Genomic DNA, 15468 nt, shown 5'->3' with positions numbered 1-15468 from the left:
GAGCGTTTGTACATGGAAACCGCATTTTAGACGCTTTAGACCAGACCATAGCAGTGCTGCCCGATACTGGAAATCGTACGGAGTGCATTCGTGCTGTTACCGGCAGGGGCAATACGTTATCCAGCGGTACGTGTGATGATCATGCAGTCTTGAACACAGGCTGATGGAGAGCCTTCTGTCCTCAGACAACAAACAACGCGAGTTCAGCAGAAGCCAAAGCGCGACAACATGATCAAGGCCATTCAATTTAGGTCAAAGGTCTCGATACACGATATATTCGTCTTAAAGCATCAATTACACAAGTCACAAAGCAAGAGGCGAAGGCGAAGATATGTCCGGCCCTCCATCCATGAATCCCGCGTTAAAGCCATGGGAACCAGAACGAATAGAAGGCCGGCGTGCAATTAAAATTTCTCTGGGGCATAACTGACGCTGCAATTATCCACTGATGAAGGACTTGAGCAACACGGGTAATATTTTCAGGTTATGCCAGCCGCACGAAGAAAAAAAAAAGAAAAAGAAGAGCGAAGCTCTCAGCGCGACGGCGAAGAATTTTATACGCTCTGGCGCGTGGGTCTTGAAATTTTTTTTGTTTCGCTTAGTCATGCAGTGCCTCTGTCCAATCAAAGCAAGACACACAGTGGAGAGGAAATGTTGCAGAGACTTTACGTTCTGCAGTGAAGGAAACGATATGATCGAACAGCAGTTCAAAAACAACGCCTTGATGTGTAGCCAGATTGTTATTTTAGATGAAAACAACTGCTTTTGCATCACTAGCTACTCACAGAGTGTTTTACAGCATGTTTGCCTCAGGCATATTACTAAGATGCGGGAAGGCATCACTAATTGTCACCGGTAGCAGTATGCGTCGACTCATTGCCACTTTATCCTAGATGGAGTATTACTACATGAGAGCTAACAGAATAGCATAATAATCTGAGACGTATATGCTATCCGATTGCTGTCTAAGACACCAATATTGCTAAATGGTCCAATGCTGGCATATCACGTAAGAGCCGTCCAAGCAGTGCTTAACGAAGATCTAAGCTACCCTGCAGGATTGTGAAAACGGATGTAAAGGCAAGAAAACAACATCAATAAATCCCTAAAGAATACGGCCAGTCTCTCTTGTATTTTCGTCACACTCGCGATAATATGGACTAGGTGCCGTATTTCGGGCGAGCAGTTGGTGGCATGGTTGTGTACATGGGCATATCTGGTAGCAGGCGCGTCTGTTAGGCATTTGGAGGCTGAGTCAATGTGGTTTCAGTAAAACGCTTTACCACTATAAGCCTGAATGTCTTTTGAATCGTGCTACTGAAATGCCTTCTGCTATTAAGATCTCTTGGGCTTTGCATCTTCATCTTGTCTTTCTCTTCAAAGACTACTGATCTGAATCTTCTGCCTCTGAACTTGCTGTTTCCCAACCCTGACTCTCCAAATCGACGCCATGTTCTTCAAGTTCCCAGCTGGCATTTGTATCCTCTGAATCAATCGCCGTGCGGCTGTTGTACTTCAGGTTCTTCACCATTAACGATCTTCGCAGAGGCGTACGACTGCCGGAAGGCTTCTGAGGCAAGCGACCTACGACAATTTGGTTCGCGGTCGTCTCTCCTTCAGCGAATGTATTATATGATAAGCCCAGGCGGTGTGACAACGTGCACAAGGCATGTTGACGCGCCAGACTTATATTAGGAGGGAAAACCAGCACTTCAGGTTCTACATCCTGGCGAAAGAGAACCAATTCCTCTAAGTATTTTAACACTACAAGGCTGTTCATGTCAAGCTGCCTAGAGAGGCGTTTGACCCTGTAGCGCCTTCCGGGCTTTTCGCGCAATTGGGTATTAATACGCACTGATGCTGTCTCCTCCGAGAGGAAAATGGTTTCATTGTTGGTCGACTCAGCCAAAAGGCTAGCAATATCCCAAGTATGGCCTTCTGGAGTTGTCGCTTGAGGAGCACCATCCTCACCGAATATAGCGTACCCAGGTGGCAAAAATATGTTAAATCTTCGTAAAAGATCATGGCGGTCATGAAAGAGAAGCATGACTTGTCTCATGGCATCTGCAGCATTGATATCCTGATGTTGAAAGCGCCTTAATATGTCTGAGAACTTATTGTAGCGCTTATAGCCTGTAGTTTCTCGAAGATAGTCCATATAAATTAGAGCATTGAGCCCAATTGATGCTTCAGTACTGCTATCTCCATCTTGAAGAGGCTTTGCCTCGTTTCTAGGCCAATCAATGGGCAAAAAATGGTTGAAGCCCTCCATAAGGTCCGGCTCCGATTCGAAAAGTTTAGTTAAAGAGTCGTGGACCTCTTTAATAGGAAGCATATCCCGCTGATAAGTCTGCAAGATGTCGAGAAAATATTTATACATCATAGGTCGTGAATGAAAACGGCCTTTAACCTTATCTACATACGTTAAGGCCTCATTGAAGTCGACGGGACTTTGACGTGAGGGTTGATCTGGGTCTAGAGGTTGATCGTTTTTGGAGGGTTCTTGTGTCCTAGAAATGTTGAGCAACCCCAAGTATTGTTCTCGAAATGCTCTTAAATCCCAAGACTCCATTTCTTCCGTGACTTCCATCTGACTGTCTGCCGCAACAGTCTCATCGATCGCATCTATCCAGCCAATAATCTTGCCCTGTTGAGTACTAACCATCGATATGGTGTCGGCGCGAATCGATGTAGCATCTGAGATGGCAGGGTAATCTAGTTCGCAAGCTTCACTAAGCATGTTGAGGGTTCGGATGTCATTTATTGTGTTGATTCGAGAAATGACTAGATCCTGCTGTTGCTCGCGGCCAACAAGATCTTTGGTAACCTTTTCAACGCCATCTACCAATTCTCGCAGTTCAACGATCAGATCCTCGTATTTCTTTCGATCGTGTAGGACCCAGAACGATTTGCGCTTCACCTTGGTTGCCTGCTCATGGGCACTATCGGTGATTGTGAGCCGTTTGAAAGCAGCCTTGAGCTTTGACACGCTTCTAGGCTTGGCAACTAGCTGGACGCCTTCCTCGACCGCGACTTGTTTGGCTCCATATCGGCTACTCAAGCGTTCTGAGTCCGTGAGTAATTCTACTATGAGCTCTAGAGCTCGCTGTACCACATCACAAAATTCGAAATCTTCAAGGAGACTGCGTCGACTTCGCCCAGCCTCACGGATCAGTCCCATGCTCTTGCCCCAGCTCTTTAGGCGACATTGCTCTAGTGCAAGCTTCAGATCGAGCTTTTCAAGATCCTTCTCTTGGTTCCTCGCAGCACGAATAAGCTCACAAGCATCAATGCACCCCTCGAGAAGGCCAACCAAGGTCAACACGCTCGCTATAGTGCCTATTATCTCAGCCATAAGGATGCGGTGTATAATACACGCCTTGAAAGGGAGACAGGCGACTAATTATTCCTGTTTCAAAAATTGTACAGGAGGGATTGGTAGGTTGAATCAGATTGCGACAGGAAATGGGTACAGTATCTTGAAGCTTATGTCATGCTCGGTGTCTTTGTATCGAGCCAGACACCAACGATGATGCATCAATTGCCAATTTACATGTAGTGGAGAGGCTTTTAGTTTATGGAAAAGAAATAGACAAACATGTGAATCGTAATGAGACTATTCATTAAGTTGGATTAGCTGAAACAATGATTGGCTGTAGAGCATTCTAGCCTGCATCTACTTTATGCGCACGCACCTCATTGACATCCGACATCCCCTTCCGATGGAGAAGCGCGGGCCCATCAAAGCTTCATCTAGGAGCCTAATAACTTGAACTTTTGAAATCTCTTCCATGTTTCCTCTCGCGCCATTTATTTTTACACAAATACTCCGTCTCACGCCTATTCTGTGGGCAGCTCCTCTATGTGATTTAGGATGGAGGTTGTTACTCCTGTGGATGGCTCTCCGCCATGCAGTCACATCGAAAGTCTTCCTTGGTTGATCTGCTATAATGTGATGGTGAGGCTCGATTTGTCTGATCTCAATGCATTAGCACGCGCGTCGCCAATTCTCTACCGGCAGGTTAAACAAGATCGCCCTCGCATTCTCTATGGAGAGCTGAAGACTATGCTTGGGAATACACTTGTGGACGCTTACGCAGTGTATCAGACATCGCGGCCGCCATTTATGACTGTTATCAGGAATACTGAAGTTGTCCAGCCATTCCTTGAATCCTATGCAAACAAGCTCCAAACAGAGAAGGCGGGGCCGTCTCTAGGAGACCTTAGCGAAGAGGCAATCGTTGCCATGTGGACGTTTCAAACAACAATTGTCGCCCCTATTGTTGAAGTGTTTGCTCGGTGGACTCTCGGTAACATTTCGAATCTTGTTGAAACTCAAGATTATGAGGTATCTTTGCCGCCGGATGGAGATGGCCCACATGCGAGCCGCCTAGAAATCGAACTGAGTGCAACTGAACGCATGCGCATCTTGAGAGGAATGTACCGTTTCCAGCTGTACTGTCATCTTTTTGGAGCCCGGTGCCGAGGCAAACCAAGGTTTGGCTATCCATACATAGAGTTAATCGATGTGATCGGACTTGTCCATGACTTATTCGAACCGTGGGAATTTGAAGAGTTTGTGTGTATCCAATGGTACGCTCGGATGAAATGGGAGCATATTTGCACAACATTTGGCGACGAGATAAATGAGACAAGCCCTCTTTTTGAAGAGGTGAGTCCTCCACCTCCGTGGGGAAAACGGCTAAGTGCGAGTGGTAGGTTAATAATTCAATCTCTATTCCCCATTTTGCGTACATGTATGCATCTAACAATCACTGGTTCAGGCGTGGTAGAACATGTCATCAGTGGTACTGCCTCTCGAGGCCTACGACCCTTACATGCGATTTTATTTGTTGGAGGTGATCACGCACACCGCATCAAACTTATGCACGAAGTATTGGCATGGCCAACAGAAGAATATATCGACTTTAGCCATGTGACGCCGTATTGGCAATTCAGCCATCGAAAAACCAACCGCTCGGAGCGCGATTGGAAGGAGTTTAGGCGCGAACCTCTTCCATTTAACGGAGATGGTGAATCGGACCAATTCAACCTTCGGCCACCTGCAGCCTGGGTGATGCTTTGGGAGAGAAAGTACTCAAACATACGCTTTTTTGACAACGACTTATTGGATTGGGGGTACGTGATGTGGGACAGGGATCGAATAGATTCTACTGGAGCCGAAAAAATCACCTTCAGTGAACGCCTCGAGTCCCTGCCATTGGGAAATTTGGATTACAGCAGCTCCGAAGAGGAAGAGGAAGAAGACGACTATATAGAACCGTATTATTACTCTGACAAGTTAGAAGATGACGAAAGTGCGAGCTTGGAGACGGAAAGTTAGGGGAAAGAGGTTTGCCGGACTAGAGAGATACCGGTAGCATTGGGCCTGGAAAGAGATATATGCATGTAGCTGGCTGTGTTTGTTAAGACGGGAGGATATTTCTGGTCACCTTGATCAGCCTCGTTAGCATTACGAGGTGAGCACGATCGGTGTGCAGCTTCACTCACACACATAGTACTGAGTAGTATTGACTCGCATTCCACAACCCATCAATAATGCATTGTGCCATGACCGTCTTATGCGGAACGGGTCGGTGAGCCCGCGCCCTTTTAAAGTTGTTTGCCATCTCTCGCTTTCAGCCTCAGTGGCGAGAATGGACATGTCAATGAAACAATCCAATATGAAGATGATCCGTGTTGTTCTACTTAGGCGCAGATAGCTAGGGACGCTGGCATTTTGAGAAACGATACATTCCCTCCTTGTTCAACGAGTACCTCTACGAGCCCCTGCCGAGCGTATCGCAGCGAGTACGCGGGTAAAGTGAGACTGGTCGGCGTCATCGTTTTTATTAAAATGTAATTGGAGGTCTGGATGTAGGCTTTGTAGCTGTTTACTCACACTACTTGAGCACCCATTTGTTGGCGTCGTGTGTAATAAGACTAATCACTGTGTTATGGGTCTAGTCTTTGACGAGATCGCCTGACCTTTCTTCTTATCTGCCATGCATTGTGTCTTTTACCATATACATTCATTAATCCAGGCTGAGTAATGTGCCTATGCATGCTTGTTCAGTTGAAGAATCCCAAAAATCACATCTTAATTTCCTCTAGGACTTTGTCCTTTGTTCCCAGCTATAAGTATCTTGGTCAGTAGATTATTGACGATTTGAAGTGTCCAAATAAGCTCACATATCTAGAAATAGCTTCCATAGAATGGAAAATAGTAGCCCCTGAAGACCGTTGCTCAAGATGCGCGTCGTCAGTCCGCGCCCAAGCAGCCCCGATACTCCGTCATCTCGAACCACCAATCGCACAGCCTCTCCTGTAAAAATGGATTCAGTAAAACGATACGGCATAGAAAACTGCAAGTGAAAATCTGGAGATGTTTTACCGTAAGACACTTTGGTATCATTGACCTGTCGGTAGGTCTTTATCACTCTCAAGGAGTTGGACACAGAATCGGATATAACAGATGCGACGAATCCTATAAAGGCCAGACGCAGTAGCCAAAGAAATAGGTCGCTCTTTGGTGGTTCTTGGATGACTTCTGTCAATAAATTGTACTGCAGTAGAGTGAGCAATTGAGTTATCAACGTGGAAGAGAGATTAAAGAGCTGAATCATACCGTCGCAAACCAGGGATAATGGCCGACGAATGTTGCTCCTGCAGTAGCAAACGCTCCCCACCACAGAGTTCCAACTCCATGTTGCTTGATTCGTTGTCGAAGCAGGGCAGTTCCGCTAGGGCCTTGTGCCTGGAGGGTAGTCTTGAGGGTGTCAACAGGTGTAAGGATCATGCGAAACCCGGCAGCGCTTAGTATTAGGTATTCTTAGTAATTTGCATCTTGTGGAACGTTAGATGGACTTTTTGGATGTTAGCATACCAAAGAGAGGCAAAAACTGTCTTTCCAAGTGAAGGCAGGTCTTTCAGGTATGAGTTGGACTGCAGTAAGGCCAGAATTCCAGCATTGGCTGCTGTGTCGCCAAACCTCGCCACAGGTCCTACATTGTCACATATAGAAAATTAGCGGCCCTGGGTAAGTAGCTATAGGAAATCATGAGGAATCTTACCTTGTATGAGTGCGGCTCCGAGTCCCGAATAGTATCGGCCGAATCCTCCATCAGCGTAGAGGATTTGTGTGGCACTAGTGAAGGAGGTTCCGAAGCGGTACTGATAGTTCATGATAGTTCGAAGAGGCTACATAAGAACCAAGAATCTTAGTCGCAGCTCGGCTTCGAGTATGACAAAGGAAATGAGTGGGCGAGCGAGGTTGTACCATTAGAAGCAGGACCTGCAGAACCATGGCAGCCGCGCCGCTCAAGCCGCCTCCAAGCGCTTTCTTGAGCGCTTTCTCCAAGTCAAACTGAGAAACTTCTGTCAGATATAAAGCGATATTGCCACCAAATACGCGTCCGTGATACTAACGTTGACATCTCCGTCGGCATCAATCCAGCCCTTGATAAACACGGCAAGGACAAGGGCGGCAAGAATAGCCCAGAAGATCCTCCATAAATACCAACTAGTCGGCTTCTTGTCGTTTTCCTGCGGTTCCAGTCGGGGCTGTTCCGATTGCTCTCCTGCTAGAAGCGGCGTGTTTTCATCATGCCTTGATTGTGTCTCGACATCGTCTTCACGGGCCATGGCGCTGGCTTGCGTACCGTCGCACGAGGCAATAAAACTACGACGAACTAATGCCGGGAATTGAAGGTTTCACAGATAGCTGCGGCTCTCAAAACGATCAGAATATCACCAAGGGCTTGGCTATCTCATACGGCAGATACATGGAAGATTGGTGTCAGCAAGGGAAGAGCCCAAACGTAGCGAATAATAATGCACTGCTGGATTGGTCATCACGGGTGATGCAAGGGCGGATGGGAATTGCGAAATCATGGTCAGCGCCTACATGAGATACGTGCACAGCCAAGTCAGTCCCGGGAATAATTGGGCATTTGCTCCCCAAACCCGGTGTGTCGATGTGGCTCTGATTTTGGCACACGTGTGCAATATTCTGACTTCAAATCGTTCTCTTATCATGGCTGGCTGTGCATCTCGAGCTTTACCTCGTCATGAAGAGTGTGAAGGATGCTGTCTTGCCGGCAAAATGCTTCAAAGGGGGTGTCCACCCTGCAAGTGACGCTGCATACATCCATGCTTGTGTGCGTAGCGATACTGAAATGAAAATGAACTCAACCACGACTTAAAAACAATAAATTCTTATCTTTCTTACAACCATCATTCTCATTTCACATACCTCAGACAAGCGTACTACTTCATACATTATAGAGTATTATAAACCCTCCACCATCGGAGGTGGAACGCAAGAGGGGAAACGGCATCTGCCCCGTTGTTGCCTGCATTAAGAAAGTCCCAAAATTAGCATTGAGCTAATACGGAGTAGGTAGTTTACTGTATGCTTCATTCATGCCTCCCATTTTTAGAGTCGTATTGCGGAGAAATTTTTAAGTTCACACGATGATCGAGGGTCGGGACATTACTCGATTAAGACTGCATGAAACCCTTGTCAGGTACCCCAGGGCAAATGTGTGTCAATAGAGTACGGCCATGAATGGATCGATGAGACAGATGCTCCGTCCCAACGTGATGAAGGAATATCAGATGTCTTGGGATTTTTGGGTCGTTAGATACGTAGATTAGCCAAGGTGACTGAAATCGACAATGTGAGTAGATTGGTCTTCATAGGGGCTTTGGAACGTCTACACAACTGAGACTCTGTGTTAGATGTATATCCGTCGTTATGCGGCGATACTCCGTACTTAGTCTGCAATCAACCATGGAGATATTATATGTAACTGTATTCATCTGAATTGCCAGCAAAACAAAGCCGCCTAAATCGTATATATACCAACATAGCAGATTCATTGGCGCTAGGAATAGGCATCAGGTCTTGTCGCAGTCACTTCACCTCCTGTAAATTGGTTTGGTGGGGTACGAGTAGGTAAATGCAATAGTAACGGTCCAGAGCATGAAGATGAGTCAAAGTTACAAGTTCCATGAAGTGACATTGAGTCATCGCTCTTTCTGATTGGAATTGCAATGGTTCTTCAACCTCAACCGCAGTTCAGAACTCTAGCCTCGGCACACACAGCTTCCATCAATTCTCGCGATCGCGGCCTTTACGAAGCATAAAAATGTCCCCTTCCAGCTACACTATGCTCGCTTCCATATCTGTATGAGGATGGATGTACTGGCATATCAGTGAATTACACACTCATATAGTTCCAGCTCGACAGAAAGAGAAACTCACATTATCAAGCTTGTCGCCTTTCAAAATAGATCGTCTCTTTCTGTGAGGAAATTATACTTTGACACCGCAAGTATGACTGATTAGAGTTATAATTGCAGATACGATAAGAGAGCGAGTCATCCGAAGTGAGTAAAAATTCACTTTTGCTAGCATCCTTTGAAGCGATGGAATGCGCTACACGCGGATAATATCTTTGCATACAGCTTTGCTTACCCCGAGTATTCAGTGTGATTGGGGAAAATTACTCCGAGTTTACAACCAAGGGTGGAGTCGAACGGGTAGAACGGCTGCAGTAGCACGTTAAGGGGGTGGAGGAGAATACGCCGAAGCGTATCCTACAGATTTTGGCGCTTTTAGTACGAGTATGGAGATGAGATGAGTTCCGTGTTTTCATCCCACCGCAACGGATGTGGACGGCTTCTCCACAGACATTGATCTTTAGCAGCCGGAGCTAATACTTATTATCGCTATCCGGACATATTAAAATCACTAGCTCATGCCGCTTCTTTACTTCGTATACATATTAGGATTCGTTAGCGCGGTAGGATGTTGATAAGGCAGTACAATTGTTGCCTACAGGTTGCATACGGGCAAGGCTCCGTCTGTTCAGATGGTGGTCAGTAACTACGTGTACGAGTATATACCCATTGCATAGTCCTGATATATGAAACGTTTGTTGAAGGCGCTCGTTGAAATAGAAACAGTGCACAACACGCCTTAAAAGCATTCATACGGTATAATTGACCGGATTCACAGTCCTGGAGAAAGCGTGAATTATAAAGGAACCACCAAAAAGTCTTGTACTAAGGCTGGCCAGGCTGACGAATAGGGAGGCAAAGCAGACAAAAGTACCTCCCACATCGAGTCTAGATCAGACCTGTTGACTCACGCGGTGACGAGAATCCTCCTCGGAATCAGGATCCCGAAATTGATATCGGTGTAATTTTTATTTAAATATCTTTCAGCGAATTTTCCGCCTTAATGTTCTGGTTTTGATTGCCACTGTAAGTCGTGAGATGGTGATGTAGACAACAGCTAGACTCACAGTATGAGGCTAGATTACGATCCAGAATATGCGGTTGCAGGCCTGGCATTGCTTGTCGCGCTGTGCTCCTTTCCGTATCTTCGAAGACTTCGTGTAATCACCCGTGCAAAGAATCCACAGCAGGATGGGCTCACGTACGAGGATGAAGATGGAGCTGCAAATGAAGACTCAATAGCTCGATTCTCGAACAAAGCCCAGTACATTGCCATATTTGTTATCGCACTGTTAGCAATTGCTCTCTCGTGCGCAGCTGCTATTTTCACCGCCGTCAATCATAAATTTGAACCTGGGTATTCTGGAATACCTCTGTTGGGATCATGGTGGCTGTTTTTTGCCTGGGTAAGCTTCTATGGCAGGAAATCTAGTTTTTCTGAAGCTGACGGGTCTAGATACTTCTATTTGTGCAATTTCTGGTCGCGTCGCGAGAAGTTGAACCAGTAACAAGATTTAACAGCGTAACATCGAGCGGCAGAACATGTTTCTTGATCATTGGTATCGCTGCAGTCACTCTTAACGGAATCCGCGACCTCTATTATGTGGAACGAGACAGGCATTTTATCACTTCAATCTTGATATGGATTCAAATTGGTGCGGCGGTCGCTTTGATTGGAACAATCGCTTCCATCAAACGGCGCCCAGATGTGTTTGGCCCAAATGGAAGAGTCGTCGACTCACAGAGGACACTCAGTCTTTGGTCCAGATATAGCTTCGACTGGCCCATGAATGTGCTTCGGGCAGCAGCCGCGGAGAAGTTTGAGAATTCTGATCTACCCGCAATGGACTATACGGTTAGATCAGAAAATGCCACTGCGAGCTTCAAGGACATCATTTTCAAGGCTGATCGCCTTCCGCTATGGGCGCACATTATGTGGAAGTTTCGGTGGCGGTTCATTTGGATGTGGGGAGCTCTTCTTTTCACAAACTTCTTTGATGTCGCTCCCGCCTTTGCGAACTTGCAACTACTTCGTCACCTCGAGACTCGCGAACATTTCGACATCATTGATCCCGTCGCGTGGAAATGGGTTGCTGCAATTGTTGGTGCTACGATAAGCTCGCGCTTGGTCGACTCCAGAGTCATGTGGTCTGAGACGGCTGATATTGTTGTCCCGATGAGATCAACTTTAACGGGAATGATGTACGAAAAGTTGATGAAAATGGAGGATTCGCGTCATATCCCCAAAGAAGAGTCTTCGGACCCAGACGCTAAAAAAGCCGATAATGGAAATGAGCAAGAGCAGCAACCAAACATGAGATCACAGCAGGACATTGTCAATATGTTCTCAGTCGACTGCGATGCAATCGCCAGATTTGGATCTCAGAGTGGGCAGTACGTAAACTGCGGAGGACAATTCACTATAATTACCATCTTCTTGCTGTATCTTGTCGGCTGGCAGAGTTTGTGTGCCGGAATGTTGGGCATTTTGGTCCTCTTTCCGATTAACAGAGCTCTTGCTTCACGATACGGCGGCAACCAAAAGATTCTCATGAAGCTTCGTGACAAGAGGTCTACAATCATTACAGAAGCTCTTCAGGGAATCCGACAGATCAAATTCTCCGCAATCGAAACCCAGTGGACGGAGAAGATTGAGAATATTCGTGAAGAGGAGCTTTCGATGCTCTGGAGGACGAGAATCAACAACATTTACATGGCGATTGCTTCAGAGTTTACTCCAATTGTCTTGACGTCGCTTTCTTTGGCCACCTACTCATACATCAACGGGACACTGCTGCCATCAGTCGCCTTTACCGCCATTACTCTATTCATGTTCCTCGAAGGCATCGTGGGCCATATTCCACTGTTGTTGGTTACGGCCATCAATGCCAAGGTGAGCTGTGATAGAATCGACAAGTTCTTTCGCGCCCCGAACAAAACGGAGAATGTCCATCCAGGGCCTGCAGTGTCATTCCACGATGCGACCGTCACGTTTCCATTTGGTTCTGAAGATCCCACCGACGACCGCTTTGCTCTGCGCAAGATCAACCTTGACTTTCCCAATGGCTGCCTAAGCGTCATTTCCGGACCGACTGGATCTGGAAAATCACTCCTTCTGTCAGCCATCTTGGGTGAGGCGGAGGTCTTGAGTGGTTATATTCAGGCCCCAAAAGCTCCTGCTCCAGAACAACGATTTGATAGCAAGGCGACAGCCGCTAACTGGATTCTTCCTACGGCGGTTTGTTTTATTTCTCAGACTCCATGGATTGAAAACGCTACAATCAAGAACAACGTCCTCTTTGGCCTCCCATTTGACCCTATTAGATACGAGAAAGTCCTCGACGCTTGCGCTCTATCCCGGGATCTCAGTCTGTTTGAAGACGGCGATGAAACCGAGGTTGGAGCTCAAGGAGTAACTCTGAGTGGTGGACAGAAGTGGCGACTGACTCTAGCACGAGCATTATACTCGAGGGCCGGTATTATGATTATCGACGATGTCTTTAGCGCTCTTGACGCGCATGTTGGAAAGCACGTCTTTGCAAATGCTCTTCTTGGAGAACTTGCTAAGGGCAGAACTCGAATTTTGGTCACTCACCATTCCTCGCTGTGCCTTCCGCGTGCCGACTACGCTGTGCATCTCGTCAATGGAGTTGTCGAACATTCCGGCTCGGTAGAGGAGCTGCGACGCACTGGTATTTTAGAGCACATAATTGAAGCAGATGAGGCTGAAGAAGCTCACAGGGATGTCAATGCAAAATCGACAGGACAGCTTGCCACGACACCGGCGCTGGATGCGACACCCAAGGCTAAGGCGGCTCCTAAGAAACTTGTTGAGGACGAGAAGCGGGAGGTTGGCAGAGTCAAAACGGCCGTCTATGCTGGATACCTCAAAGCTTTTAGCGGAATCCCCTTCTGGTCTTTTCTTATACTTCTATTTGCTATCGCACAGAGTCTCACCCTTGGCCGTACGTATTGGATCAAAATATGGGCCAGTTCATACGAGCAAGTCGACAACACTATGCACGTTATGGTCTATCAGTATAAGAAGACGCTGCAGACACAATTCTTCAGCCAGCCAATGGACTACGACTATGCGAACACGACAAATGCGGCTACGAGCTTCCAAAACGAGACTCAAGCTAGAAGTCTCTGGTTCTATCTTGGAGTATACTGCTTAATCTCGACCATCTCTGTGTTGATATCCGTCAGTCGTCTCTACTGTGTTTACACCGGTTCACTCCGTGCATCGCGGAAGATTTTCCAGGGCATTTTGCGCAGCGTGCTTCGAGCACCCCTCCGATGGCTAGATACTGTGCCGACTGGAAGAATTCTGAATAGATTCACTGGCGATTTCACTAGTATGGACTCTTCGTTGGCTACGAACTTCTATTACTTTGCTACGGTGACCTGGGAAATGCTTGGCATATTGGTGGCAGCTCTTTTTGTTTCGCCATTCATGATCATCATCGCCATCATTCTTCTCGTTGCATGTGCTTACTTTGCTCAACAATACATGGCTGCAGCACGAACTCTCAAGAGACTCGAATCTACCAACAAATCTCCCGTCATCTCTCACTTTGCGTCCTCGCTCAGCGGTCTATCAACCCTCAGAGCTTTCTCAAAGGCACCCGAGTTTACCCAGAGGATATTCGCTCTTATTGACGACTGGGCAGCTTGCAGTTGGTACATCACCGCCTTTCGAATGTGGCTCATGATTCGCATCGGCATTACGGCTTCCATGTTTGCTGCCGTAATTGGTGTTTTCGTTGTTACCACGCCCAATATCGATGCTAGTTTAGCCGGCTTTGTCCTTTCTTTTGCATTGAACTTTGGACATGCTATCAACTGGGGCATCTCTGTGTCTACTCAGACAGAACTTGACATGAACGCCACGGAGCGTATCTTTGAGTATCAAAATCTCGAAATCGAAAACCAGGGTGGAGAGGAAGTGCGCGCAAGCTGGCCTGAGGAGGGAAGAATAGAGGTTGAGAAGCTGGAAGTGGGCTATGCGGAGGGCTTGCCTTCTATTCTGAAGGGCTTGAGCTTTACTGCTGAACGCAATCAGCGGATTGGAATCGTGGGTAGAACTGGTGGAGGTAAGTTTGATCCAACTAAATTCCCATATGGGCTGAAACTGAGCCCATTATCCACCCGTATTCCCTTTTCTATCTGCAGATATGATGCACTGACATGAACCAGGTAAATCAACCTTATCACTGGCCCTTTTCCGCTTCCTTCAAACAAGGTCCGGCAGCATTACGATTGACGGCGTCGATATTTCCAAGATCAAACTCTCGGATCTGCGCACCCGTCTGGCCATTATTCCGCAGGACCCTTTCCTATTCTCAGGCACTATTCGCACGAATCTCGATCCCTTCGGCCAGTTTAGCGACTACGAGCTTCAAAAGGCTTTGATGAGGGTTCATCTCATTTCCTCGACTCCGGGCACACCAGCTCCCGAGGCCGTTCTCGACGAGCACTCAGTTTCATCTGCTCCCACCGCGACCGAGAATGAGTCAGACGTCAACTCTGCTCTCTCGCTTTCGTCCCCGGTCGCATCCGGTGGCTCTAATCTTTCGCAAGGCCAGAAGCAATTGCTCTGCCTTGCGCGTGCAATTCTGTCACGTCCCAAAGTTCTGCTCTTGGATGAGGCGACGTCGGCCGTCGATATGGAGACTGATAGACTGATTCAGGACTCCATTCGTCAGGAGTTTTCTGACTCGACACTGCTTGTTATCGCCCATCGATTAAGCACTGTGGTTGACTTTGATCGGATATTGGTGATCAAGGATGGTGTGACCGCGGAGTTTGGTACGCCAAAGGAGTTGCTGGAGATTGAGGACGGTATATTCAAGGAGATGATTTCTCACAGTGGTGAGAAAGACGAATTGGTGAGATTGATTTCAGCAAAATAGACATTTCCAAACACCAAGGTTAAAATTCAGAACCTTGGGACTTATAATTAGTAATGAACATGGTAGAAAAAGGTGCTCGGGTAGAGGTTGGGCATTTGCAAGTTTGGGAAAACTGCCAAGCACAGAAAATATAATGGAATACGAAGAAGATCCTCCAGAAGTGTTAAAGCACACAATCGTACAGATCCAGAGTGAGCTATTCTGTATAATGGTTTAACTTATCTGCCAAATGAATATGGTAAAGCGATGATTGCTAAGCGATACGGTCAAAGATAAAATTGATTCATCGCTTAGCCAAGAATAAACT

General features: G+C 46.8%; 4 protein-coding genes across 4 annotated transcripts; 2 read left to right on the top strand and 2 right to left on the bottom strand.

Moving 5' to 3' along the window:
- Positions 1-1490: 1490 nt before the first annotated feature.
- Positions 1491-3181, bottom strand: V8C40DRAFT_277145 (uncharacterized protein; the record flags this gene model as incomplete). Its single annotated transcript, XM_083220930.1, has 2 exons — positions 1491-1556; positions 1589-3181. 2 exons carry the CDS (start codon positions 3179-3181, stop codon positions 1491-1493), a joined length of 1659 nt encoding a protein of 552 aa, XP_083069140.1.
- Positions 3182-3874: 693 nt separating this feature from the next.
- On the top strand, positions 3875-5354 carry V8C40DRAFT_282090 (uncharacterized protein; the record flags this gene model as incomplete). Its single annotated transcript, XM_083221727.1, has 2 exons — positions 3875-4715; positions 4785-5354. 2 exons carry the CDS (start codon positions 3875-3877, stop codon positions 5342-5344), a joined length of 1401 nt encoding a protein of 466 aa, XP_083069139.1. The 3' UTR covers positions 5345-5354.
- A 340-nt stretch (positions 5355-5694) lies between these two features.
- On the bottom strand, positions 5695-8241 carry V8C40DRAFT_254524 (mitochondrial carrier domain-containing protein). The gene is made up of 8 exons (XM_083217839.1): positions 7429-8241; positions 7280-7366; positions 7074-7200; positions 6887-7004; positions 6629-6815; positions 6395-6566; positions 6193-6325; positions 5695-6135 (listed from the first exon to the last, which is right to left on the bottom strand). Exons 1-8 carry the CDS (start codon positions 7642-7644, stop codon positions 6111-6113), a joined length of 1065 nt encoding a protein of 354 aa, XP_083069138.1. The 5' UTR covers positions 7645-8241; the 3' UTR covers positions 5695-6110.
- Positions 8242-10271: 2030 nt separating this feature from the next.
- On the top strand, positions 10272-15354 carry V8C40DRAFT_254518 (P-loop containing nucleoside triphosphate hydrolase protein). The gene is made up of 3 exons (XM_083217838.1): positions 10272-10652; positions 10703-14342; positions 14446-15354. Exons 1-3 carry the CDS (start codon positions 10317-10319, stop codon positions 15159-15161), a joined length of 4692 nt encoding a protein of 1563 aa, XP_083069137.1. The 5' UTR covers positions 10272-10316; the 3' UTR covers positions 15162-15354.
- Positions 15355-15468: the final 114 nt, after the last annotated feature.

The sequence above is a fragment of the Trichoderma camerunense genome (assembly GCF_050948025.1).
Source record: "Trichoderma camerunense strain CBS 138272 chromosome Unknown V8C40scaffold_19, whole genome shotgun sequence".
Lineage (NCBI taxonomy): Eukaryota > Fungi > Ascomycota > Sordariomycetes > Hypocreales > Hypocreaceae > Trichoderma > Trichoderma camerunense.
The sequence above is the reverse complement of the archived record's forward strand: the minus strand, read 5'-3'. Positions and strand labels throughout refer to the sequence as shown.

Coding starts and splice junctions, on each gene's coding strand:
- V8C40DRAFT_254518 (XM_083217838.1), top strand. CDS start 10,317: ATGAGGCTAGATTACGATCCAGAATATGCGGTTGCAGGCCTGGCATTG. Junction 10,653..10,702: donor GGTGGCTGTTTTTTGCCTGG/GTAAGCTTCTAT, acceptor TGACGGGTCTAG/ATACTTCTATTTGTGCAATT. Junction 14,343..14,445: donor CGTGGGTAGAACTGGTGGAG/GTAAGTTTGATC, acceptor GACATGAACCAG/GTAAATCAACCTTATCACTG.
- V8C40DRAFT_254524 (XM_083217839.1), bottom strand. CDS start 7,644: ATGGCCCGTGAAGACGATGTCGAGACACAATCAAGGCATGATGAAAAC. Junction 7,201..7,279: donor TGCAGGTCCTGCTTCTAATG/GTACAACCTCGC, acceptor GTTCTTATGTAG/CCTCTTCGAACTATCATGAA. Junction 6,816..6,886: donor ACAGTTTTTGCCTCTCTTTG/GTATGCTAACAT, acceptor CCTAATACTAAG/CGCTGCCGGGTTTCGCATGA.